The sequence below is a fragment of the Lithobates pipiens genome, unplaced genomic scaffold (assembly GCF_037356315.1).
Source record: "Lithobates pipiens isolate NorthernLeopardFrog02 unplaced genomic scaffold, aLitPip1_a1.2 Scaffold_169, whole genome shotgun sequence".
NCBI classification, from domain to species: Eukaryota; Metazoa; Chordata; class Amphibia; order Anura; family Ranidae; genus Lithobates; species Lithobates pipiens.
In genome coordinates this window covers 349,602-368,831 of record NW_027507754.1, presented here as the reverse complement: position 1 = coordinate 368,831, position 19,230 = coordinate 349,602, and the positions used below count along the sequence as shown (strand labels likewise).

General features: G+C 42.1%; 1 protein-coding gene across 2 annotated transcripts in view; it reads right to left on the bottom strand.

Moving 5' to 3' along the window:
- CCDC81 (coiled-coil domain containing 81) overlaps positions 1–19,230 on the bottom strand; it is a 106,203-nt gene that overhangs the window by 23,372 nt on the left and 63,601 nt on the right. For both annotated transcript variants that reach the window (XM_077484921.1, XM_077484923.1), the window contains exons 9-12: positions 13,493–13,607; positions 8,905–9,051; positions 7,937–8,044; positions 5,680–5,849 (exon numbers count right to left, since the gene is read on the bottom strand). In XM_077484921.1, coding sequence (XP_077341047.1) covers positions 5,680–5,849; positions 7,937–8,044; positions 8,905–9,051; positions 13,493–13,607 — 540 coding nt within the window. The remainder of the gene's footprint in view (positions 1–5,679; positions 5,850–7,936; positions 8,045–8,904; positions 9,052–13,492; positions 13,608–19,230) is intronic.

Below are 19,230 nucleotides of genomic sequence, written 5' to 3'. Positions count from 1 at the left end.
CTACAGCTAAAATGGCTGCAGCCAGACTCAGTGGAGGGAAATTTCTGCAGCATATTTGGCAAATACAGAATCACAGTATATCCCCTTCCCGACTGGCGCACGCCGATGTATGTTGGCAGAATGGCACAGGCAGGCATATTGGCGTACAGGTACGTCCAATCTTAAATGCCGCCCTGCCATCGCGAGCGCGCCGCCGGCGGCGTGCTCGCATGCCGGTCGGGACCCCCGTGAGTCCGGTCGCGGGTCCCGCGGACTCGATCGCCTCGGGAATACCCACGATCGTCTCAAGGGGTGGCTGAACTGGGAGATGTCGTTGTAAACAGCATCTCCCTTTTCTGCCTAGCAACAAGTGACGCTGATCTCTGCTCCATGGGATTGGAGCAGAGATCAGTGTTCACTAAAAGAAAGCCCAACCCCCCCACAGTTAGTAACACACCCCTAGGAACACTTAAACCCTACACTGCCACCCACTGGTTAACCCCTTCACTGCCAGTGTCATTTACACAGGAATCACTGCATTTGTATAGCAGTGATTGCTGTATAAATGACAATGGTCCCAAAAATGTCCGATGTGTCCGCCATAATGTCGCAGTCACAATAAAAATTGCTGATCACCGCCATTACTAGTAAAAAAAAAAATTATTAATAAAAATGTCATAAAACTATCCCCTATTTTGTAAACGCTATAACTTTTGCGCAAACCAAACAATAATCGCTTATTGCGATTTTTTTTTAACCAAAAATATGTAGAAGAATATGTATCGGCCTAAACTGAGGGAAAAAACTTTTTTTATATATTTTTGGGGGATATTTATTATAACAAAAAGTAAAAAATAATGCGTTTTTTTTTCAAAATTGTCGCCCTATTTTTTTTTATAGCGCAAAAAATAAAAACCGCAGAGGTGATCAAATACCACCAAAAGAAAGCTCTATTTGTGGGAAAAAAGGACGTCAATTTTGTTTGGGAGCCACGTCGCATGACCGCGCAATTGTCAGTTAAAGCGACACAGTGCCGAATCGCAAAAAGTGGTCTGGTCTTTGGCCAGCAAAATGGTCCGGGGCTGAAAGTGGATAAATAGAATAATATGCAAAGTGGTTTGAGGGAAGGTTCAGAATGGCAAAGATGTTTTTATTACACATTATGTGAGCAGACTGCAGTTCCTCTTTAAGAAGATGCTCCTAATGACAGCTCGTTATGTGTAGAAAAGACACCTGACCACAGAATCTTTTTCTTCCATTCAAACAACATTATGGGCAAGATCAAAGAGCTGTCAAAAGGACGTCAGGGACAAGATTGTAGACTTGCGCAAGGCTGGAATGGGCTACAGCACTATCAGTAAGAAGCTTGGTGAGAAGGAGACAACTGTTGGAGCAATTATTTGCAAATGGCTGAACTACAAAATAACCATCAATCGCCCTCGGTCTAGAGCTTCATTCAAGATTTTGCCTCATGGGGTGAGGATGATCATGAGTGAAGTGAGGGATCAGCCCAGAACTACACAGGAGGAACTTGTGAATGGTCTCAAGGCAATTGGGATCACGGTAACCAAACAAACCATTGGGAACACAATACACCACCATGGATTGAAATCCTGGAGTGCCCGCAAGGTCCCCCTCCTCAAGAAGGCACATGTACAGGCCTGTCTAAAGTTTGTCAAAGAACATCTAAATGATTCAGGAGAATGTGGTCAGATTAGATCAAAATTAAGCTCTTTGGCATTAGCTTGACTCGCTGTGTTTGGAGGAAGAAAAATGCGGACTATGACCCTCAGAACACCATCCCTACAGTCAAGCAGGTTCAAACATTATGCTTTGGGGCAGTTTCTCTGCTAAAGGTACAGACTGACTTTCCGACACTGAAGATGGGTCGTGGATGGGTCTTCCAGCATGACAATGACCCAAAACATACTGCCAAGGCAACAAAGGAGTGGCTCAAGAAGAAGTACATTAAGGTCATGGAGTGGTCAAGCCAGTCTCCAGACTTTAATCCTATAGAAAATGTATGGAGGGAGCTGAAACATTGAGTTGCCAAGTGACAGCCAAGAAACCCTAAGGATTTAGATAAGATCTGTAAAGAAGAGTGGATCAAAATGCCTTCTGAGATGTGTGCAAACCTGGTAACCAACTACAAGAAACGTCTTACCTCTGTGCTTGCCAACAAGGGTTTCTCCACCCAGTACTCAGTCATGTTTTTCTTGGAGATCACCTACTTATTTTACTCACTGAACTGCAACTCAATTTATAATATTTGTATTGTGTGTTTTTTTCTGTATTTTTGGTTGATATTCTGTCTCTATCATTTAAAAGACACAAATGATAGAAATGATAGACCCTTCATTTCTTTGTAAGTGGGAAAACTTACAAAATCTGTAGGGGGTCAAATAATTATTTCCCCCCACTGTATAAACCATCATTTGTAGACGGCATAACTTTCACACACACCAATTAACCACTCACCGACCGCGCTAAAGCCGAAACATGGCTACAGCGCATTCATCCAGTTTTGGGACTGCGTCTATTGACGTCCTCCCAAAACCATGCCCACCACACTCGGCTTGCTCTGTGATTGCTATGTCCTTCAGACACAGCTGATCACAGACTGAGGTAAAGGACCAACCACAGTGGCCCTTTACCATGTGATCAGCTGTGTCCGATCACAATGTGAACACCCTTGCCTGATATCGGCATTCCTTTCCTCACATGCTGTCACAGCGTGAGGGGAGGAGAGCTGGTAACCGGAAAGTGTGAAAGGGGACATCTACAATGATAAATCAGGGCACTGATCATCAGTGTCCTGATCATCAGTGCAGCCCCAACAGTGCCTATCAGTGCTGCCAATCAGTGCAGCATATCAGTGCCCATCAGAACAGCGGATTAGTACCCACCAGTGCAGCCTTATCAGAGCACATCAGTGAAGGAGAAATATTTCCTGTTTGCAAAATTTTTTAAATCGACCCCCAAGAAAAACATATATTTTTCAAATTTTTTTAAATTTTTTTTTATGTTTAGCAAAAAATAAAAAACCCAGTGGTGAATAAATACCACCAAAAGTGTGAACAAAAGTGTGAATAAAAAGATAACATTTTTGGGTACAGTGATGCATGAGCGCGCAATTGTCATTGAAAGTGTGACAGAGCTGAAAGCTGGTCGAGGCATTAAGGGGGTCAAAGTGACCAGTAAGCAAGTGGTTAATATACACTTATTGGGATTTTTTATTTTTTTACCAAAGACATGTAGCAGAATACATTTTGGCCTGCAGGCCCTTTAAGAGCCAGGAGCTCCGTGACTGTGATCGTGGACATCGAGTCTCAATGACCGCGGGCATACCCGCGATCGTCTTACGGTGAGGAAGAACGGGGAGGTGCTAATATAAACAAGCATCTCCCCGTTCTGCCTAATGACACTGTCACTGCCTGTAAATTGGGAACGGTGATCAGTGACATGTCACACACAGCCCCTCCCCTCCACAGTTAGAATCACTCCCTTTTACACACTTAACCCCTACAGCGCCACCTAGTGGTTAACCCATTCACTGCCAGTCACATTTACACAATAATCAATGCATTTTTAATTGCACTGATCGCTGTATAAATGTGAATGGTCCCAAAATCGCACCAAAAGTGTCCGATGTGTCCGCCATAATCTCGTAAGTCATGATAAAAATTGCTGATCGCCGCCATTACTAGTAAAAAAAACAAAAAAATTTATAAAAATACCATAAAACTATCCCCTATATTGTAGACGCTATATCTTTTGCGCAAACCAATCAATAAATGCTTCTTGCCATATTTTTTACCAAAAATATGTAGAAGAATATGTATCAGCCTAAACTATGGAAAAAAATATGTTTTTATATATGTTTTGGGGGTATTTATTATAGCAAAAATTAAAGTGTTTTTTTCAAAATTGACGCAATTTTTTTGTTTATAACGCAAAAAAGAAAAACCGCAGAGGTGATTAAATACCACAAAAAGAAAGCTCTATTTGTGGGAAAAAAAGGATGTCAATATTGTTTCGGAGCCACGTCTCACAACTGCGCAATTGTCTGTTACTAGTGACGCAGCGCTGAATCGCAAAAAGTGCTCTGGTCTTTGGCCAGCCAAATGGTCCGGGGCTTAAGTGCTAAAGAGTTAGCTGCTTGTGGATGGTGCTAAGTCAGCAGGTGACCATACCTTCTGGAAAGACTCTGTTTTGGGAGGTATGTCAATGAATAAATTGGCATTTGAATAGTTTCACTGGTTTTCTCTTACCCAACACATGAAATTCAAACTACTAACAATAACAACATACAAGACCACCCTCTACTCCTAATGCCTCCTGCTCTCTAGCTCCCTTGTCACCTCCTCCCATGATTGCCTCCGGGACATCTGTGGAGCCTCCCCCCTCCTCTGGAACTCCCTACCCCAACCTGCCTATCTCCTACTCTGTCTTCAGTCTTCTCTTTAGACAATCTCTAAAAACTCTTGTCCTCAAAGAAGCCTATCATACCGCTACCTAACAACTAAACTTTTTCTTTTTACTCATCTCCACACAGTTATTACCTTTTGTACTTTTGTATCGCTCATCCCTTTAAGATTGTAAGCTCTCATGGGCAGGACTCTCCTAACCATTGTAACTATACTGTCTCACTTTATATTGTAAAGCTATGAAGTTGTCTTTATATGAACTCTGTATAATATTAATATTGTACAATAAGTAAAAGCAAACAGGGTCACTTATCCAGCGCTCAAGATAAGAAGTAAATGAAACTAAGCAGCTGCTATAATCAAATATAACATTAAGGAGAAAGCAAAAAAAGTTCCAAAGAATATAGGTTCTTTCCAGCTTAAGCTGCGCTGCTTAAGCTGGAAAGAACCTATTTCTTTGGAACTTTTTTGCTTTCTCCTTAATATAATATTAATATTAATAATTATAATAAAAACATTTGGAACTATGTGTGAAGTCATGCCACCCCACCAAGGCAACATGTGGCTCCTTAAAGCAGTATTAAACCCAAAAACTAAAGTTTTATATATTGCAGCTCACAAATTCTTAAATGTGGTGGCTGCATTTGTTTTCTTTCTTTCAATAAAGGCAGCTGAAGACCCCCCCAGTGTGTGTCCATAAAATAATAGTTTCTCAAATCAATGTATGAGTAAAGCCTCATACACACGATCGGACTTTGTACAAACGTTCCTGTGGATTTTTGTACAAAGGGCGTCGGCCGAGAACTTGTATTGCATACACACGGCAGGACTTTTTTAGCCAACTTTCACCAAATCACGTGGTTTTTCTGCTCTTTACCGCCACCTTTGGTCAACTTCTGTATTGTTGTCTGATCTTTTGCATTGGTTCTGAGCATGCGTGTTTGTACTTTGTACAAAAGTCCTATGGTTTTCTGTACACACGATCAGACTTTGCTCCATCAGACTTTTGTTGCCAGAAAGTTTGTCCGTTCACACAGCTACAAAAGTCCGATGAAAACCCTAAAAGTTTGTCCGATGGAGCGTACACACGGTCGGATGTTGCTCCAAAACAGCTAATTTGCATGTTTGTTGTCAAAAAGTCTGATCGTGTGTATGGGCCTTAAGAAGTAGCTGCATATGGGTAAGTTGCCACACCCAGAAAATCCACAGCTAAGTCATGTGATGTCAGAGGTCACATGCGATGTGTAAGATGTTGGATGAAAAGGACATTTACTCATCAGCAAGTTGAATCTGTTCCAGTCTGCCCAGCAATTCCTGGTCCTGCTTCTCTTTTTCCTCCTTCCCTCGCCTGTCCGCCATCTGCTTAGTCAGCGACTGGTAACATTGCTCCTGTTTTATTAATGCTGGAGGGGTCAGAGGCCTCTTCTGAAAAATGTATGATCTCTAAGAATAAAATGTAAATAATGATTGTTAAGAAACAGAAGTGTGAATCATGCTTAATATTAAAGTCTAATCTAAAGGTTGTTAGATACAGTAAACAATTTGGTGTGGTAATTTGGCCATGTTTATCAAAACTATGTAAAATTAGGCCATTTTGAATGAGGAATTTCTGGCATTTAACCCCCCACCACCCTCCCCTCATCTGATGTTATGGCCTGCAGATTCCCTCCTGAATCCTGAGGGGACCCCAACACTTGACAGCTAATAGGAAATGTGCACTTCATGCTGGAAGCAGAATAAGGATCCCACCTCTGGTGCACAGTAGCAGAGAGAAGGCCTAAGAATGTCACGTGACCGCAGATGGGCAAGTAAATGGGACATTTGGGTAAGGTTAGGTATGGTTATTTTAATGCCAGGATTTGGTTGGAGGGGAATGAGGACAGGTGGGGGTTTTGAAGGGGAGGAGCTTTGAGATCAGCTTTAAATGGTAAGTGTACCTTCAAACAAAGTACACTTACTATGCCTAGACCTTCTGAGCTACACTACACAACCCTAGCCAACTGCATACTTACCCGATTTCGACAGGAGCAGCCTACTCCAGTGTTTACATCTTGCTTATCAAAGCCTTCCTTATGGCTCACCATACAGGAAGCCCTTTTAGACATGTATAAGGTCGTCTCCCAAGGGTTTCCAATTTTATGAGATGGCACTCGTTGCAGACCCAACCGGGACAGGTATTAGCGGCTAGCCTTCTACTAACCGATTATGGCCCATGGAAGAGACCGAGACTTTTGTCTGCGTCTCGCAGTCTGAGCAAGGAAAAGAGCTCAGTTCAACCTCTGACTCCATGGAGTGAGCAGTTCATTTTCTAATGATGGACAACAACGTGATGAATGCTGAGAGCGAGGCTTGGATTAATTCTCTGAATAAAGACAACAAAGCTTCCCTTCTGGAGGGGATGGAAGGGTGTATTATTAATCTTGTACAGGTTAATGGTCAGAGGAAGTATGGTGGCCCTCCTGCAGACTGGGTTGGGGAAGCTCCTCCAGAATCTATGAAGATACATTAATTCCACTTTTTTCAGACTATTGGGACATTGTATGATTTTGTCTCCTAGATTGTTGTAGACTGTTGCCAAACTGGGACTAATCAAAGCTTGGATGTCTGAATGTCGATTAGTTTACTGTTAATTAGATAACTGTTAGCTGTTGACTGTTCATTAGATGTACTGATGATATTACTGTTTGCAGTTTGCATTGTTTAGGATAATGTGCTAAAATAGTAAATACTTTCCTTTTCATGCTGCCCATGCCACATGGTTCAACAGAAATTCTCTGCTGAAATCTGCTAGGAAACTGACACTTCCAGAAGCGTCATTCTCTTTGGCCCTCTGAACTCCCAAATAACCTTCAACCATGACTTCAGGATACAATAGTAACTGGGAGAAACCAGTGAGCACCGTATGACCCAAGAACATCAACACTCCTGGAAATGTTGATTTCCCAGCTGAGGATTTCTATTGAACCATGCAGTGTTCTGGCAGCGGTGGCAAAGTATGTATTCATTCTTGCAGGTACACTTGCTTGGGCATTATTTTTTAACGTCAGGATCGTTTTAAGCTGATTACATTAACTATGAATATCTAATAAGTATATTGTGAAAAGGTTATATATTAAAAAGGCTACATACTTTTATTTCTATTTTTGTTGCCAACCTACTAAAAACTGTAGCGATCCTCTTCATTCAAATACCACAAATGACTCATCTGTGCTTTAATCAATAAAAATAATGGTTCTTGGTGTCATAAGGGGAGATTTACTAAAACTGGAGCATGCAAAATCTGATAATGCTCTGCATAGAAACCGCATCAGCTTCCAGGTTCTACTGTCATAGCTTAATTGAATAGCTAAAGTTAGAAGCTGATTGGCTACCATGCACAGCTGCATCAGACTTTGGGTGCTCCAGTTTCAGTAAATCTCCCTCCAATGCGTCAGTGGTATGCAGTCACCCTTGATTTCAGTTTAGCCCAGTGAGTATCATTAGGAGATCAGCAAGGGTAACACTGACAAAGAGAATATCACTGTGCTCACATAAAAACCTGTGTTCCTGGCATTGCGTTCATTCCTGATGGCTTCCGCAACCCCCATGTTGTATGCTGTGTCTTTTTGACTTTGTTCTCGAATTGCTTGAGATTTCATCTGTATAGAAAGAAAAAGTAGACATTTTAAAACTTCTATTTAGCAAACCTACCAGAGTGAGTAGGCTGTTACAAATAACTGTGCTCTATCAATTACATTACGAACAACACTGTACTTTACATTATGGAAATGTTAGCTGTGCTTAACCAGTGTGTCTATCATTACTAACAATACTGTAGATGCTAATGAAGACTTTAGTTTATCAGGAGTTTGGTTTACTTAGGTTAGTCTCTATCTCTAGGTAACCTATAACCTTTTATTCAGGTGTTCAAGATATTTTTAGACATGTTTTAGAGCAGCATCGCTCCAATCCAGACAATGTCTTTCAGGGAAGGCCTTGCATTGTTTCAGAAGGACAATACTAAACCGCATACTACAGCATGGCTTCATAGTAGAAGAGTCTGTGTGCTTAACAGGCCTACCTGCAGTCCAGATCTTTCACCAACTTAAAATATTTGGCCTATCTTGAAATGAAAAATACGACAAAGAAAAGCAGTTATAATTCTGCAAGAATGGGACAACGTCCCTTTCCCAGAACTCCAGATACTGGTCTCCTCAGTTCCCAGACATTTAGAGTATTGTTAAGAGAAGAGGGGAGGCTACACCGTGGTAAACATGGCCCGGTCCTAACTTTTTTGAGATGTGTTGCTGCCATCAATTTCAAAATGACCATATTTTTTCTTAAAATGGTACATTTTCTCAGCTTAAACATTTGATGTGTCTACTCTTTTCTGCTGTAAATAAAATATGAGTTTACGAGATTTGCAAATCATTGCATTCTGTTTTTATATAGATTTTACACAGCGCCCCAACTTTTCTGGAATTGGGGTTGTATGTTATGATAGCATTGTAGTTAATACCTGGGACTTTAGCATGGCCTCTTGGTCTTTCATGTGCTGGTATTGCTGTAATATCCTCTCCTCTTCCTTTTCTTTCAGTTTTCTCTCCTCTGTGAAGTACACCGGGATATTTTTCTGGGCCCGCTGTAGACACAGGTAGCACAGCTCCTAAGAAAAGAGACAACAAAAAGACTGCTGTGAACTACATGCAGCTATATAGCAAATAATAAGAGGCGTTATCCACATTTTCTTTTGCATTTTTTTTTTGTTTGTGACCTGGTCAGATAAATACAAAATGCTTGATTCACTAAGAAGTTATTGGATCATTACTACTTACATATTTACAGTCTGTAAGGATGAATAAAGAAATAATTTCATCCAATTCAACGAGCGTGTGTTTATGTTGCTACCAATTTCCATATCCCTGTAGGTTATGTTTTTTGCTTTATTTATCTACAGTCTGATGATACTACTAACTGTGGAAGAAAGTTCTTGCATCGTTACCACTTTAAAAGTAAAAGTAAAAGAACTTCTAAGCTTCTAAGGATCCTTTCACATGGACATGCTGTCTGTTCGTTTTCCATCTATCGACAGATGAAAAACGGACAATAATGCATTCCTTTGGTCAAACAGATGTAAAGGGATGATCATCCCTTAACATCCCTGTTTGTTCAGGTCTGTTTTTTAAATGCAACAAGTCTCTATTTTTGTTCCGTTTATAAAAAACGTTAGTGGACCTACACGAATGTAAATGGAAAAACGGTCCGTTTTTTAAATTATATATATATATATATACCATATTTTTTGGCGTATAACACGCACAGGTGTATAACACGCACATTCATTTTAAGAGGGAAGTTTCAGTCAAAAACTAAAATTTTTGTATTGGCGTATAATAAATAGAGTATATAAATCTAAACAAAAGAGTTGCATGGGGTCCCCCCCAAAATCCATACCAGAGTCTTATCCAAGCATGCAGCCTGGCAGGCCAGGAAAGGGGGGGGGCAAGCAGGCACCCCCCCTCCCTGAACCATATTAGACCACAAGTCCTTAACCACTTACGCCCTGGACCATTTTGCAGCTAAAGGACCAGGCCCCTGTTTGCGATTCGGCACTGTGTCGCTTTAACTGACATTTGCGCAGTCGTGCGACGTGGCTCCCAAACAAAATTGGTGTCCTTTTTTCCCCACAAATAGAGCTTTCTTTTGATGGTATTTGATCACCTCTGCAGTTTTTATTTTTTGCGCTATAAACAAAAATAGAGCGACAATTTTGAAAAAAATGCAATATTTTTTTATATTTTGCTATAATAAATATCCCCAAAAAATGTATAAAAAAACATTTTTTTTCCCTCAGTTTAGGCTGATACGTATTCTTCTACATATTTTTGGTAAAAAAAAATCACAATTAGCAATTATTGATTGCTTTGCGCAAAAGTTATAGCGTCTACAAAATAGGGGATAGTTTTATGGCATTTTTATTAATAATTTTTTTTTTACTAGTATTGGCGGACACGTCAGACAATTTTGACACATTTTTGGGACCAATACAGCGATGGGATTTTGGGATTAATACAGCGATCAGTGCGATTAAAAATGCACTGATTACTGTAAAAATGTCACTGGCAGTGAAGGGGTTAACCACTAGGGGGCAGTGTAGGGGTTAAGTGTGAGTGTGTGTTTTTTTTTACTATAGGGGGCGTGGCTTGGTGTGTGACATCACTGATCGTCTTTCCCTATGACAGGCAACAGACGATCAGTGACAGGCTCACTAGGAAGCACGGGGAGAGGTTTGTTTACACTTACCTCTCCCCATTCTTCAGCTCTGTGACCTGATCCCGGGACACCAGCGGCGATTGGGTCCCGCAGCCACGGTCACGGAGCTCAGGACCGGGTTGCGAATGTACCTGGCGGCGGCGGGCACGCGACCCATGGCTGGGCTCTTAAAGTCCAACGTACCTGTACGTGCTTGTGCCCAGCTGTGCCATTCTGCCGACGTATATCGGCGCGAGGCGGTCCTTAAGTATTTGACATAGAGGGTGCTTTGGGGGAGGGGGACTCCCCACCTTCCCAAAGTACCTTGTCCCATTGTTGATGAAAACAAGGGCCTCTTCCCCACAACCCTGGCCTGGTGCTTATGGGGGTACGGGGGGGGGGGTCACTTATCAGAATATGGAAGCCCCCTTTAAGAAGTGGGCCCCCAATTCCCTCAAGTGAATGAGTAGGGGTACATAGTATCCCTACTCATTCACAATAAAATGACACGTGTAAATAAACACAGAACACCGTTTTTGACCAGTCCTTTATTAAAAAAACAACCCGCAAGAAAAAAAAAAAAAAACCTGGCGCTTGCTGGCGCCAAATGACATTAGGGGCAGGGGGAACTGGATGACCCTGGTCCTTTGTTTACTTATCTGATCTCATAATCCTAGAACAGCAGTGACAAGTGATTATTTTATTGATGTCATTCTACCCACACCTAACAACTGTATTTTCATTTTCTCCATCAGCTCATCCCCCATAGTTATTACCTTTTGTTTCAACTTGACCCTCCCTTCTAGATTGTAAGCTCTAACGAGCCCTCTGATCCCTCCTGTATTGATTTGTATTGTAATTGTACTGTCTGCCCTCATATTGTAAAATGCTGCGCAAACTGTTGGCACTATATAAATCCTGAATTATAATAATAATTATATTTGTTTCTAAGTCAGCTGCACAGCCTGGCACTTAGCATTGCATTATGTTTGCATTAACAGGATCATTGATGCCGGACAACCAAGTCCCTCCCCGTCCCTCTTACTCTCCTCCTCCTTGCGGGATGCAGGGTTGACTGGGGCTGTGGTTATAAAATAAAAGGGGGGGGGGGTGGTTTACTTGGGCTGGCTGGCATCTGTGTTTACATCAGTAAGCAGTATATGGACTGTCAAATATATTTTTAGGCTCCATGCACACTGAAGCTCAAAAAAGCTATTTCTGGACGCCAGATTGCTGGCAGAAAACGCTGGTTGAAAAACCTGCTTTTAACAGCGTTTTATACTAGCGTTAATGAGCGTTAATGAGCGTTTTACAGCAATAGCGTTAATGGGCGTTTTTTATAAAAATACACAGAGGACACTCCAAAAATCCCACAATGCATTGAAAAATAGAATGCCGAACACTAATGAACGAGCGTTAATGAGCGTTAATGAGCGTTTGTCGTTTTTTGCCGCTGAAAAACGGCACTTTGAACACGAATTTCTGGTGTTCAGAAAAAAGCCCATAAACTCCACTGCTCATTAAAGCTGAAAAACGTCCATGTGTGCATGGACACATAGGCTAACATAGAGTGGAGTTTATGGGCTTTTACAAAAAACGCCCAAACGCCAATAAACTGCAGTTTATCAGCTTTAGTGTGCATGGAGCCTAAATAGTGAGTGCACTACATCAAATTAGCAGTATCTTGATGAATGGGAGGTGAGTTTTTAATTGACCCCAAACCTGCATGTTATCTGCGGTGCTCCTGTGGTTTTATATTGGGGGTGGGGAGGATAGTCAGCAGTTTACGGTTAAGCACTCAAGTAGCGAGAAATGCGTCAACTTTACCTGCTGCCCCCTGCTACATTGTGATGTTTTTACCTGTCATGTTGTGAATAATTCTTTTAGGTGTGCGGTCATCCAGATTGTTTTTTTTCTTCTGACCTGTGTTGGACAAGGCGAGCGAGTACCCTCACAAGCAATGGAGCAGTAAAAGCTGGAGATAAGGGTTGATCACCTGGACCGGTGGGTGTTTATCTTATATGCATAGTTACATTGGACCAGATTGAACAAATGTAACTATGTAAAAAAAAATAAAAAATATGTACATCAATGCTAATTAATGTGTATATGTAACTTTCAGGTATTTATTACCTTTCACAGGACAGGGAGGCTGGCCTAAAGGTTACATATTCATTTAAATCCTGGTGCCTTATATATTATATAGATTATATATAAGGTCTCCTACGACCGTGAGTCCTAGGGGTGTCCCTGAACCTACAGCCGGGACCCCCCCGGGACTCTGGGTCTCCACTATCCCCTCAAACTGGGGCTCCCCGGATCATAACTGGGAGACTATTGTTAAACTCCATACATTTTTGGAATTTTATCACACTTGCTATGCTTTGACATTGTGTTAAATGATGGATAAGTAGTACGATCATACTTTTTATTTTTCTGCTTTGGTATATAATGATTTGTAAATCCTGGTGCCTGTGCAGTACATGGCTTGCAACAAGGTTCTAATGTTGGTAAAAGGTTCTTTAGAGAGCAGGAGGATGTGCATGCATGATCTGGCCGCTTTCAACTTAAAAGGATATTCATTGCGGTCCATAAAGAGTTGACATTATATGAATTCAAAAAGGAAGGGTAGGAAGTCAGAAAGAGGATGCAACTAGTAAAAAAAATTAGAAATTTTGGTGTTACTTGTCCCATAACTAATTCCCCACAACAGTGAATATCTAGTGGCATTTGTAGATACCCATAGGCATGCGTTTGCAGTACTAATTGGTAATGTCAGACTGAGGATAAGGCGGTTACCACTAAGATAAGACGTTAGCGCGTTAGCAGGTTTCATGCATTCTAAAGAACAGTACCTGCCCTGCACGACAGTGATCCAGGCAGGCAGGAGAAGTTGTTGTTCTCAGGATATTCATCTGGCTCACTTCAGGATCAGGTCTTGAGAAGTTCATAGAAAGTGAAGATCCTAATCTGCAAAACAAAGAAACCAGAGTGTAGTTCAAGTGTAGTTCAACTCCTCTGCATCCTGCTAAAAGGCTAAATTCACTTTATTTTTTCTTCTAAATTCCAGCTCCCCTATGTACCAATATAGCATTATTGTACTTTTTTTGCAAAAATAAAACGGCTTTCCAGTAATTCTACACCAGCTTACCTAACTCTCTTCATAGCTTTTTAAACGCACTGCTCAATTACTGCTGCCTTAATTCCCGGTCAGACTTTAAAGTGTTACTAAACCCAGTAATGTGAAAATAGTTCATCCCCCCTCCACGGTGCCCTCAGCTTATAAATCTTCTTTTTACATTAAAATACTGCCACTGTATACCTTTGTGGATGATCTGTATACCACGGTTACATGATAAACTGCACAGTTACTCCAGTGCTGACAGTTCAGGAAGGAGGAGATTTCCACTTCAGCCTGTAAACAGGCCCACATGTGTGATGTTAATATTATGTGACTTGGCTAGCTCTGAGAACAAGAAACTGTTCTCTCCAGCATAAAAGACACAACTGAGCATGTGCAGGTCAGCTACTCTGCCTGTGTTAGCTGGCCTTCCCCAGGGGATCTCTGCATACAGGATAAAACAGCCTTTTTACACAATGCAGAGGATAATCCCCTTAGCCACTTCAGCCCCGGACCAATAAACACCCTAAGGACCAGAGGTCTTTTTACAATTTCGCACTGCGCTGCTTTAACTGGTATTTGCGCGGTCATGCAATATTGCACCCAAGCGAAATTTGCGTCCTTTTCTTCCCACAAATAGAGCTTTCTTTTGATGGTATTTGATTGCCTCTGCGATTTTTATTTTTTGCGATATAAATGGAAAAAGACCGAAAATTTTGAGAAAAAATTATATTTTCTACTTTTTGTTATAAGAAAAATCGAATAAACTCAATTTTAGTCATACATTTAGGGCAAAATTTATTCAGCCACATGTCTTTAGTAAAAAAAAATGTCAATAAGCGTATATTTATTGGTTTGCGCAAAAGTTATAGCGTCTACAAACTAGAGTACATTTTCTGGAATTTACACAGCTTTTAATTTACGACTGCCTATCTCATTTCTTGAGGTGCTAAAATGGCAGGGCAGTACAAACCCCCCCCCCCCCCAAATGACCCCATTTTGGAAAGTAGACACCCCAAGGAAGTTGTGGAGAGGCATATTGAGCCCATTGAATATTTTTTTTTTGTCCCAAGTGATTGAATAATGAAAAAAAAAAGTTTACAAAAAGTTGTCACTAAATGATATATTGCTCACACATGCCATAGTTATATGTGGAATTGCACCCCAAAATATATTCTGCTGCTTCTCCTGAGTACAAAGATACCACATATGTGGGACTTTTTGGGAGTCTAGCTGCGTACGGCACCCTGAAACCAATCACTGCCTTCAGGGTTTCTAAGGGTGCAAATTTTTGATTTCACTCCTCACTACCTATCACAGTTTCGAAGGCCATAAAATGCCAAAATAACACAAACCCCCCCAAATGACCCCATTTTGGAAAGAAGACACCCCAAGGAAGTTGTGGAGAGGCATGCTGAGCCCATTGAATATATATTTTTTTGTCCCAAGTGATTGAATAATGACACAAAAAAAAAAAAAAAAAAGTTTACAAAAAGTTGTCACTAAATGATATATTGCTCACACATGCCATAGTTATATGTGGAATTGCACCCCAAAATATATTCTGCTGCTTCTCCTGAGTACGGGGATACCACATATGTGGGACTTTTTGGGAGTCTAGCTGCATGCGGCACCCCGAAAAACCAATCACTGCCTTCAGGGTTTCTAAGGGTGCAAATTTTTGATTTCACTCCTCACTACCTATCACAGTTTCGAAGGCCATAAAATGCCAAAATAGCACAAAACCCCCCCAAATGACCCCATTTTGGAAAGTAGACACCCCAAGCTATTTACTGAGAGGCATGTTGAGTCCATGAAATATTTTATATTTTGCCACAAGTTGCAGGAATTTAAAAAGTTTTTTTTTTTTTTGCACAAAGTTGTCACTAAATGATATATTGCTCACACATGCTATGGGCATAAGTCAAATTACACCCCAAAATAAATTCTGCTGCTTTTCCTGAGTACGGGGATACCACCATTTTGGGAGCCTAGCCACGTTCGGGACCCCGAAAACCCAAGCACTGCCTTCCGGATTTAAATATAAAATGCTACCAAAAAAAACTTAGCGATCGCAGGGATCAGGCCTGACTCTGCGATCGCTGCAGTTATGTGTTTAGAGTTTTGTAAGTGACAGTGATCAATCGATACTGCGCTTGGGTGGGCTGGGCGGAGGGGCAAAACGCAGGTGCCAGCAGGTATCTGGGCTGATCCCGCTAACAATGCGTTTTTTTGGAACCCTAAACTGCTGGGGACGCTAGTATAGATCTGATCAGATCAGATATTGATCTGTTCAGATTCTATACCACTACGGGAGGTTTATGCTTTGCGTGTAGGTGTTAGCGGTACTGGCACTAACCTAGCGCTGCCTGGGGCGACGCAGACCCTGACCCTAAAACCTAATTGATATCACCCGCCGGGTGATCAGGGGGTTAAACCTTTATTGGGTAATAAATGGTGGGTGCCCTGATGCTATAAAAAGCAAACTAACCAGAGTCACCCGTAATACTTATACGGTGATCACTGGTGAAAGGGTTAACTAGGGGCAATCAGGGGGTTCAAATTTTTATTAGGTAGTATATGGGGGTCCCTGGCGCTATATAAAAACCTGACGGGAAACCTAAATAACTAACTGGCTAACCAGCGTCACCAGTGACACTTATACTGTGATCGCTGGTGAAAGGGTTAACTAGGGGCAATCAGGGGGTTAAAACCATTATTGGGTAGTATATCGGGGTACCTAGCGCTATAAAAACCTGGCGGTGAACCTAAAAAAATAACTAACTACCTAGCGACACTAATGCAGCGATCAGAAAAATGATCGCTTAGTGACACTGGCAAAAGGGGGTGAAAGGGTTAACTAGGGGCAATCAGGGGGTTAAAACCATTATTGGGTAGTATATCGGGGTACCTAGCGCTATAAAAACCTGGCGGTGAACCTAAAAAAATAACTAGCTACCTAGCGACACTAGCGACACTAATGCAGCGATCAGAAAAATGATCGCTTAGTGACACTGGCAAAAGGGGGTGAAAGGGTTAACTCTAGGGGCAATCAGGGGGTTAAACCTTTATTGGGGGGTGATAGGGGGCTACCCTGGACCTAACACTAACTGCCCTGACAGTTTTTACTTTTACAACTGACACTGAATGCAGTGATCAGTAAATAAATGATCAATGCAATCAGTGACACTGTGACTGGGGGGGGAGGGGGCGGGGGGGATCGGGGGGGGGGGGTTTGTGTGCCTGTGTGTACCTACATGTCAGTGTAGTGTTGGTGCACACTTACTTTTTGTCTTCTCCTCGTAGTCCGGTCAAAAAGACCGCCCGAGGAGAATGACATCACTTCCTCCTTCCTGTGTATACAATACACAGTGGGAGGAAGCTTGTGATTGGCCAGGAGCGATCGAGAGGGGATGGCCAGAAACCAACGGCCATCCCCTCATCACGGATCGCTCCTGCAGCGAACTGGACCGCCGTATCCAGCGGGAGGGGGTCCGATCGGACCCCCCACCCGCTGGAAGGCAGGCACGTACATGTACGTGCTTGTGCCTGCCTGTGCCATTGTAATGACGTACAATGGCAATACGGCGGTCCTTAAGTGGTTAAGTTCCACAGTGAATATAACAAGCATGCTACGCTGCATATACAGACTGATTTTACTGTTGTGTGTTTAGTAACACTTTAAGTCATGACACAGGAAGGAGTTGACCAGCTGAACTCATTAGCACACACCCATCATAATCCGTCAGATTAGGCGACCCATCAAATCTTGTAATGGAACTGACATTCCGTCCAGGCCATCTTGGTACACTGTGCACTCAGCCGCAGTAAGCCTACAGTCTGAAGACACCAAGCGGACATCTTTTTACACACACCGAAGTCTTGCATTCCACATTTATTTTTACCAGTAGACTGAGCTTCTATTGTGAAATACAGTATTTAGAAGTCCGTGAAGTTGTTTTGATGTTGACATATTAAAAGCAGCGGTGTTCTGTCAGATTAGCGAACATGTAAGATCAACAGGCTTGCTGCTGCTTTTAAATACTGTATTTCACTATATAAGCTAAGTTTACTGGTAAAAATTAGTGTGAAATGCAAGACTTTGTGGGTGTAAAAAGATGTCCGCTTGGCGACTTCAGACTGTAGGCTTGCTGCGGCTGAGTGTGGGGTGTACCAAGATGGCCGTGACGGAACGTCACTTCCGATACAAGAATTGACAGTTCGCCTAATCTGACGAAACACCTGCACCATCTACCCTATGCTGGTCAACTCCTTCCTGTGTCTTGAACTAAAGTCTGACCAGGAAGTAAGGCAGAACTAATTGAGGACGATCCAGACTCCATAGTCGGAATGACGCGGTGCCTGGACTGATATTGGTGACGTCAGCAAAGAGCGGACTTCAGTCTGCTCTCTGCTGAAAACGGGTCACAGGAGTGCAAAACGAATTGCACTCCTGTAATCCATAGGCGCACAGCCAAACGAGCTTTGGCTAGACTTCTTATTTAATGGAAGGCTGTTTTATTTTTGCAAAATAAGTACATTCATGCTATATTGGTACATAGGGGAACTGGAATTTAGAAAAAAAAAGTGAACTCAGCCTTTAAAATCTTTAAGCGCTTTCCATTGCAGCAATTTACAAACTAGAGGAGGCAGTACAGTTGCAATAGAATTCAAGACAAGAGGGACGAGAGGACCTGCTAGTTAGCGCTTACAATCCAAATCAGTGGTCTCCAAACTGCAGCCCAGGGGCCAGATGTGGCCCTTTGTTTGCCTTTATTTGGCTCTCGGGGCACCATTCCCCTGCTGACACCATCAATGGGACATTATGCTTCCAATTTATACCAATGAGGCACTATTCCTCCCAATAAAACCAATGATTGAGCACTGATGCCCGGGCCATGTTCTGCTCCCGTTGGTCTCAGTCCCCCCCCCCCCCCAAAGCCTGAGGGACAGTAAACTGGCCGTTTGCTTAGAATGTTTGTAGACCCCTGATCTAACTCACAAAAATACTCATATGAATGATCTGTTCAGTGATTATTGGAATCATTGCACACGGTGGAAAAGCAGGGCTGATTGGGACCAGATACCCTTGCCTTGCATACTTCTTCATAACATGTCACTCATAACTTTGAACAAGGAGCCAGCTCTTGAAAGCAACTTTGCCTTAGTGGTGTCAGGGAAAAAGGTCATATACTAATACCCCTGAAGAGCTGGAATGAGGTACCGCTACTTTGTGCACCAAAGACAAGCTGCTCCATCTTTCCCAGCACCCACTTGCTTCTATTCAGTGATGATAATGAAACTTCCAGCCATCAGTCATTTATGATGATCATCTAGAATCTAGAAGCTTAGTTTATGTCACAGATGCACAGTAGAAAGCCTACCCCCCTCTGAGTTGAGTGTAAATGCTGTCAGCTTGAGAGTCAGGGGTAAAAGGTCATCTGACGTGTGACAATTGTGGCCTCGTCAACT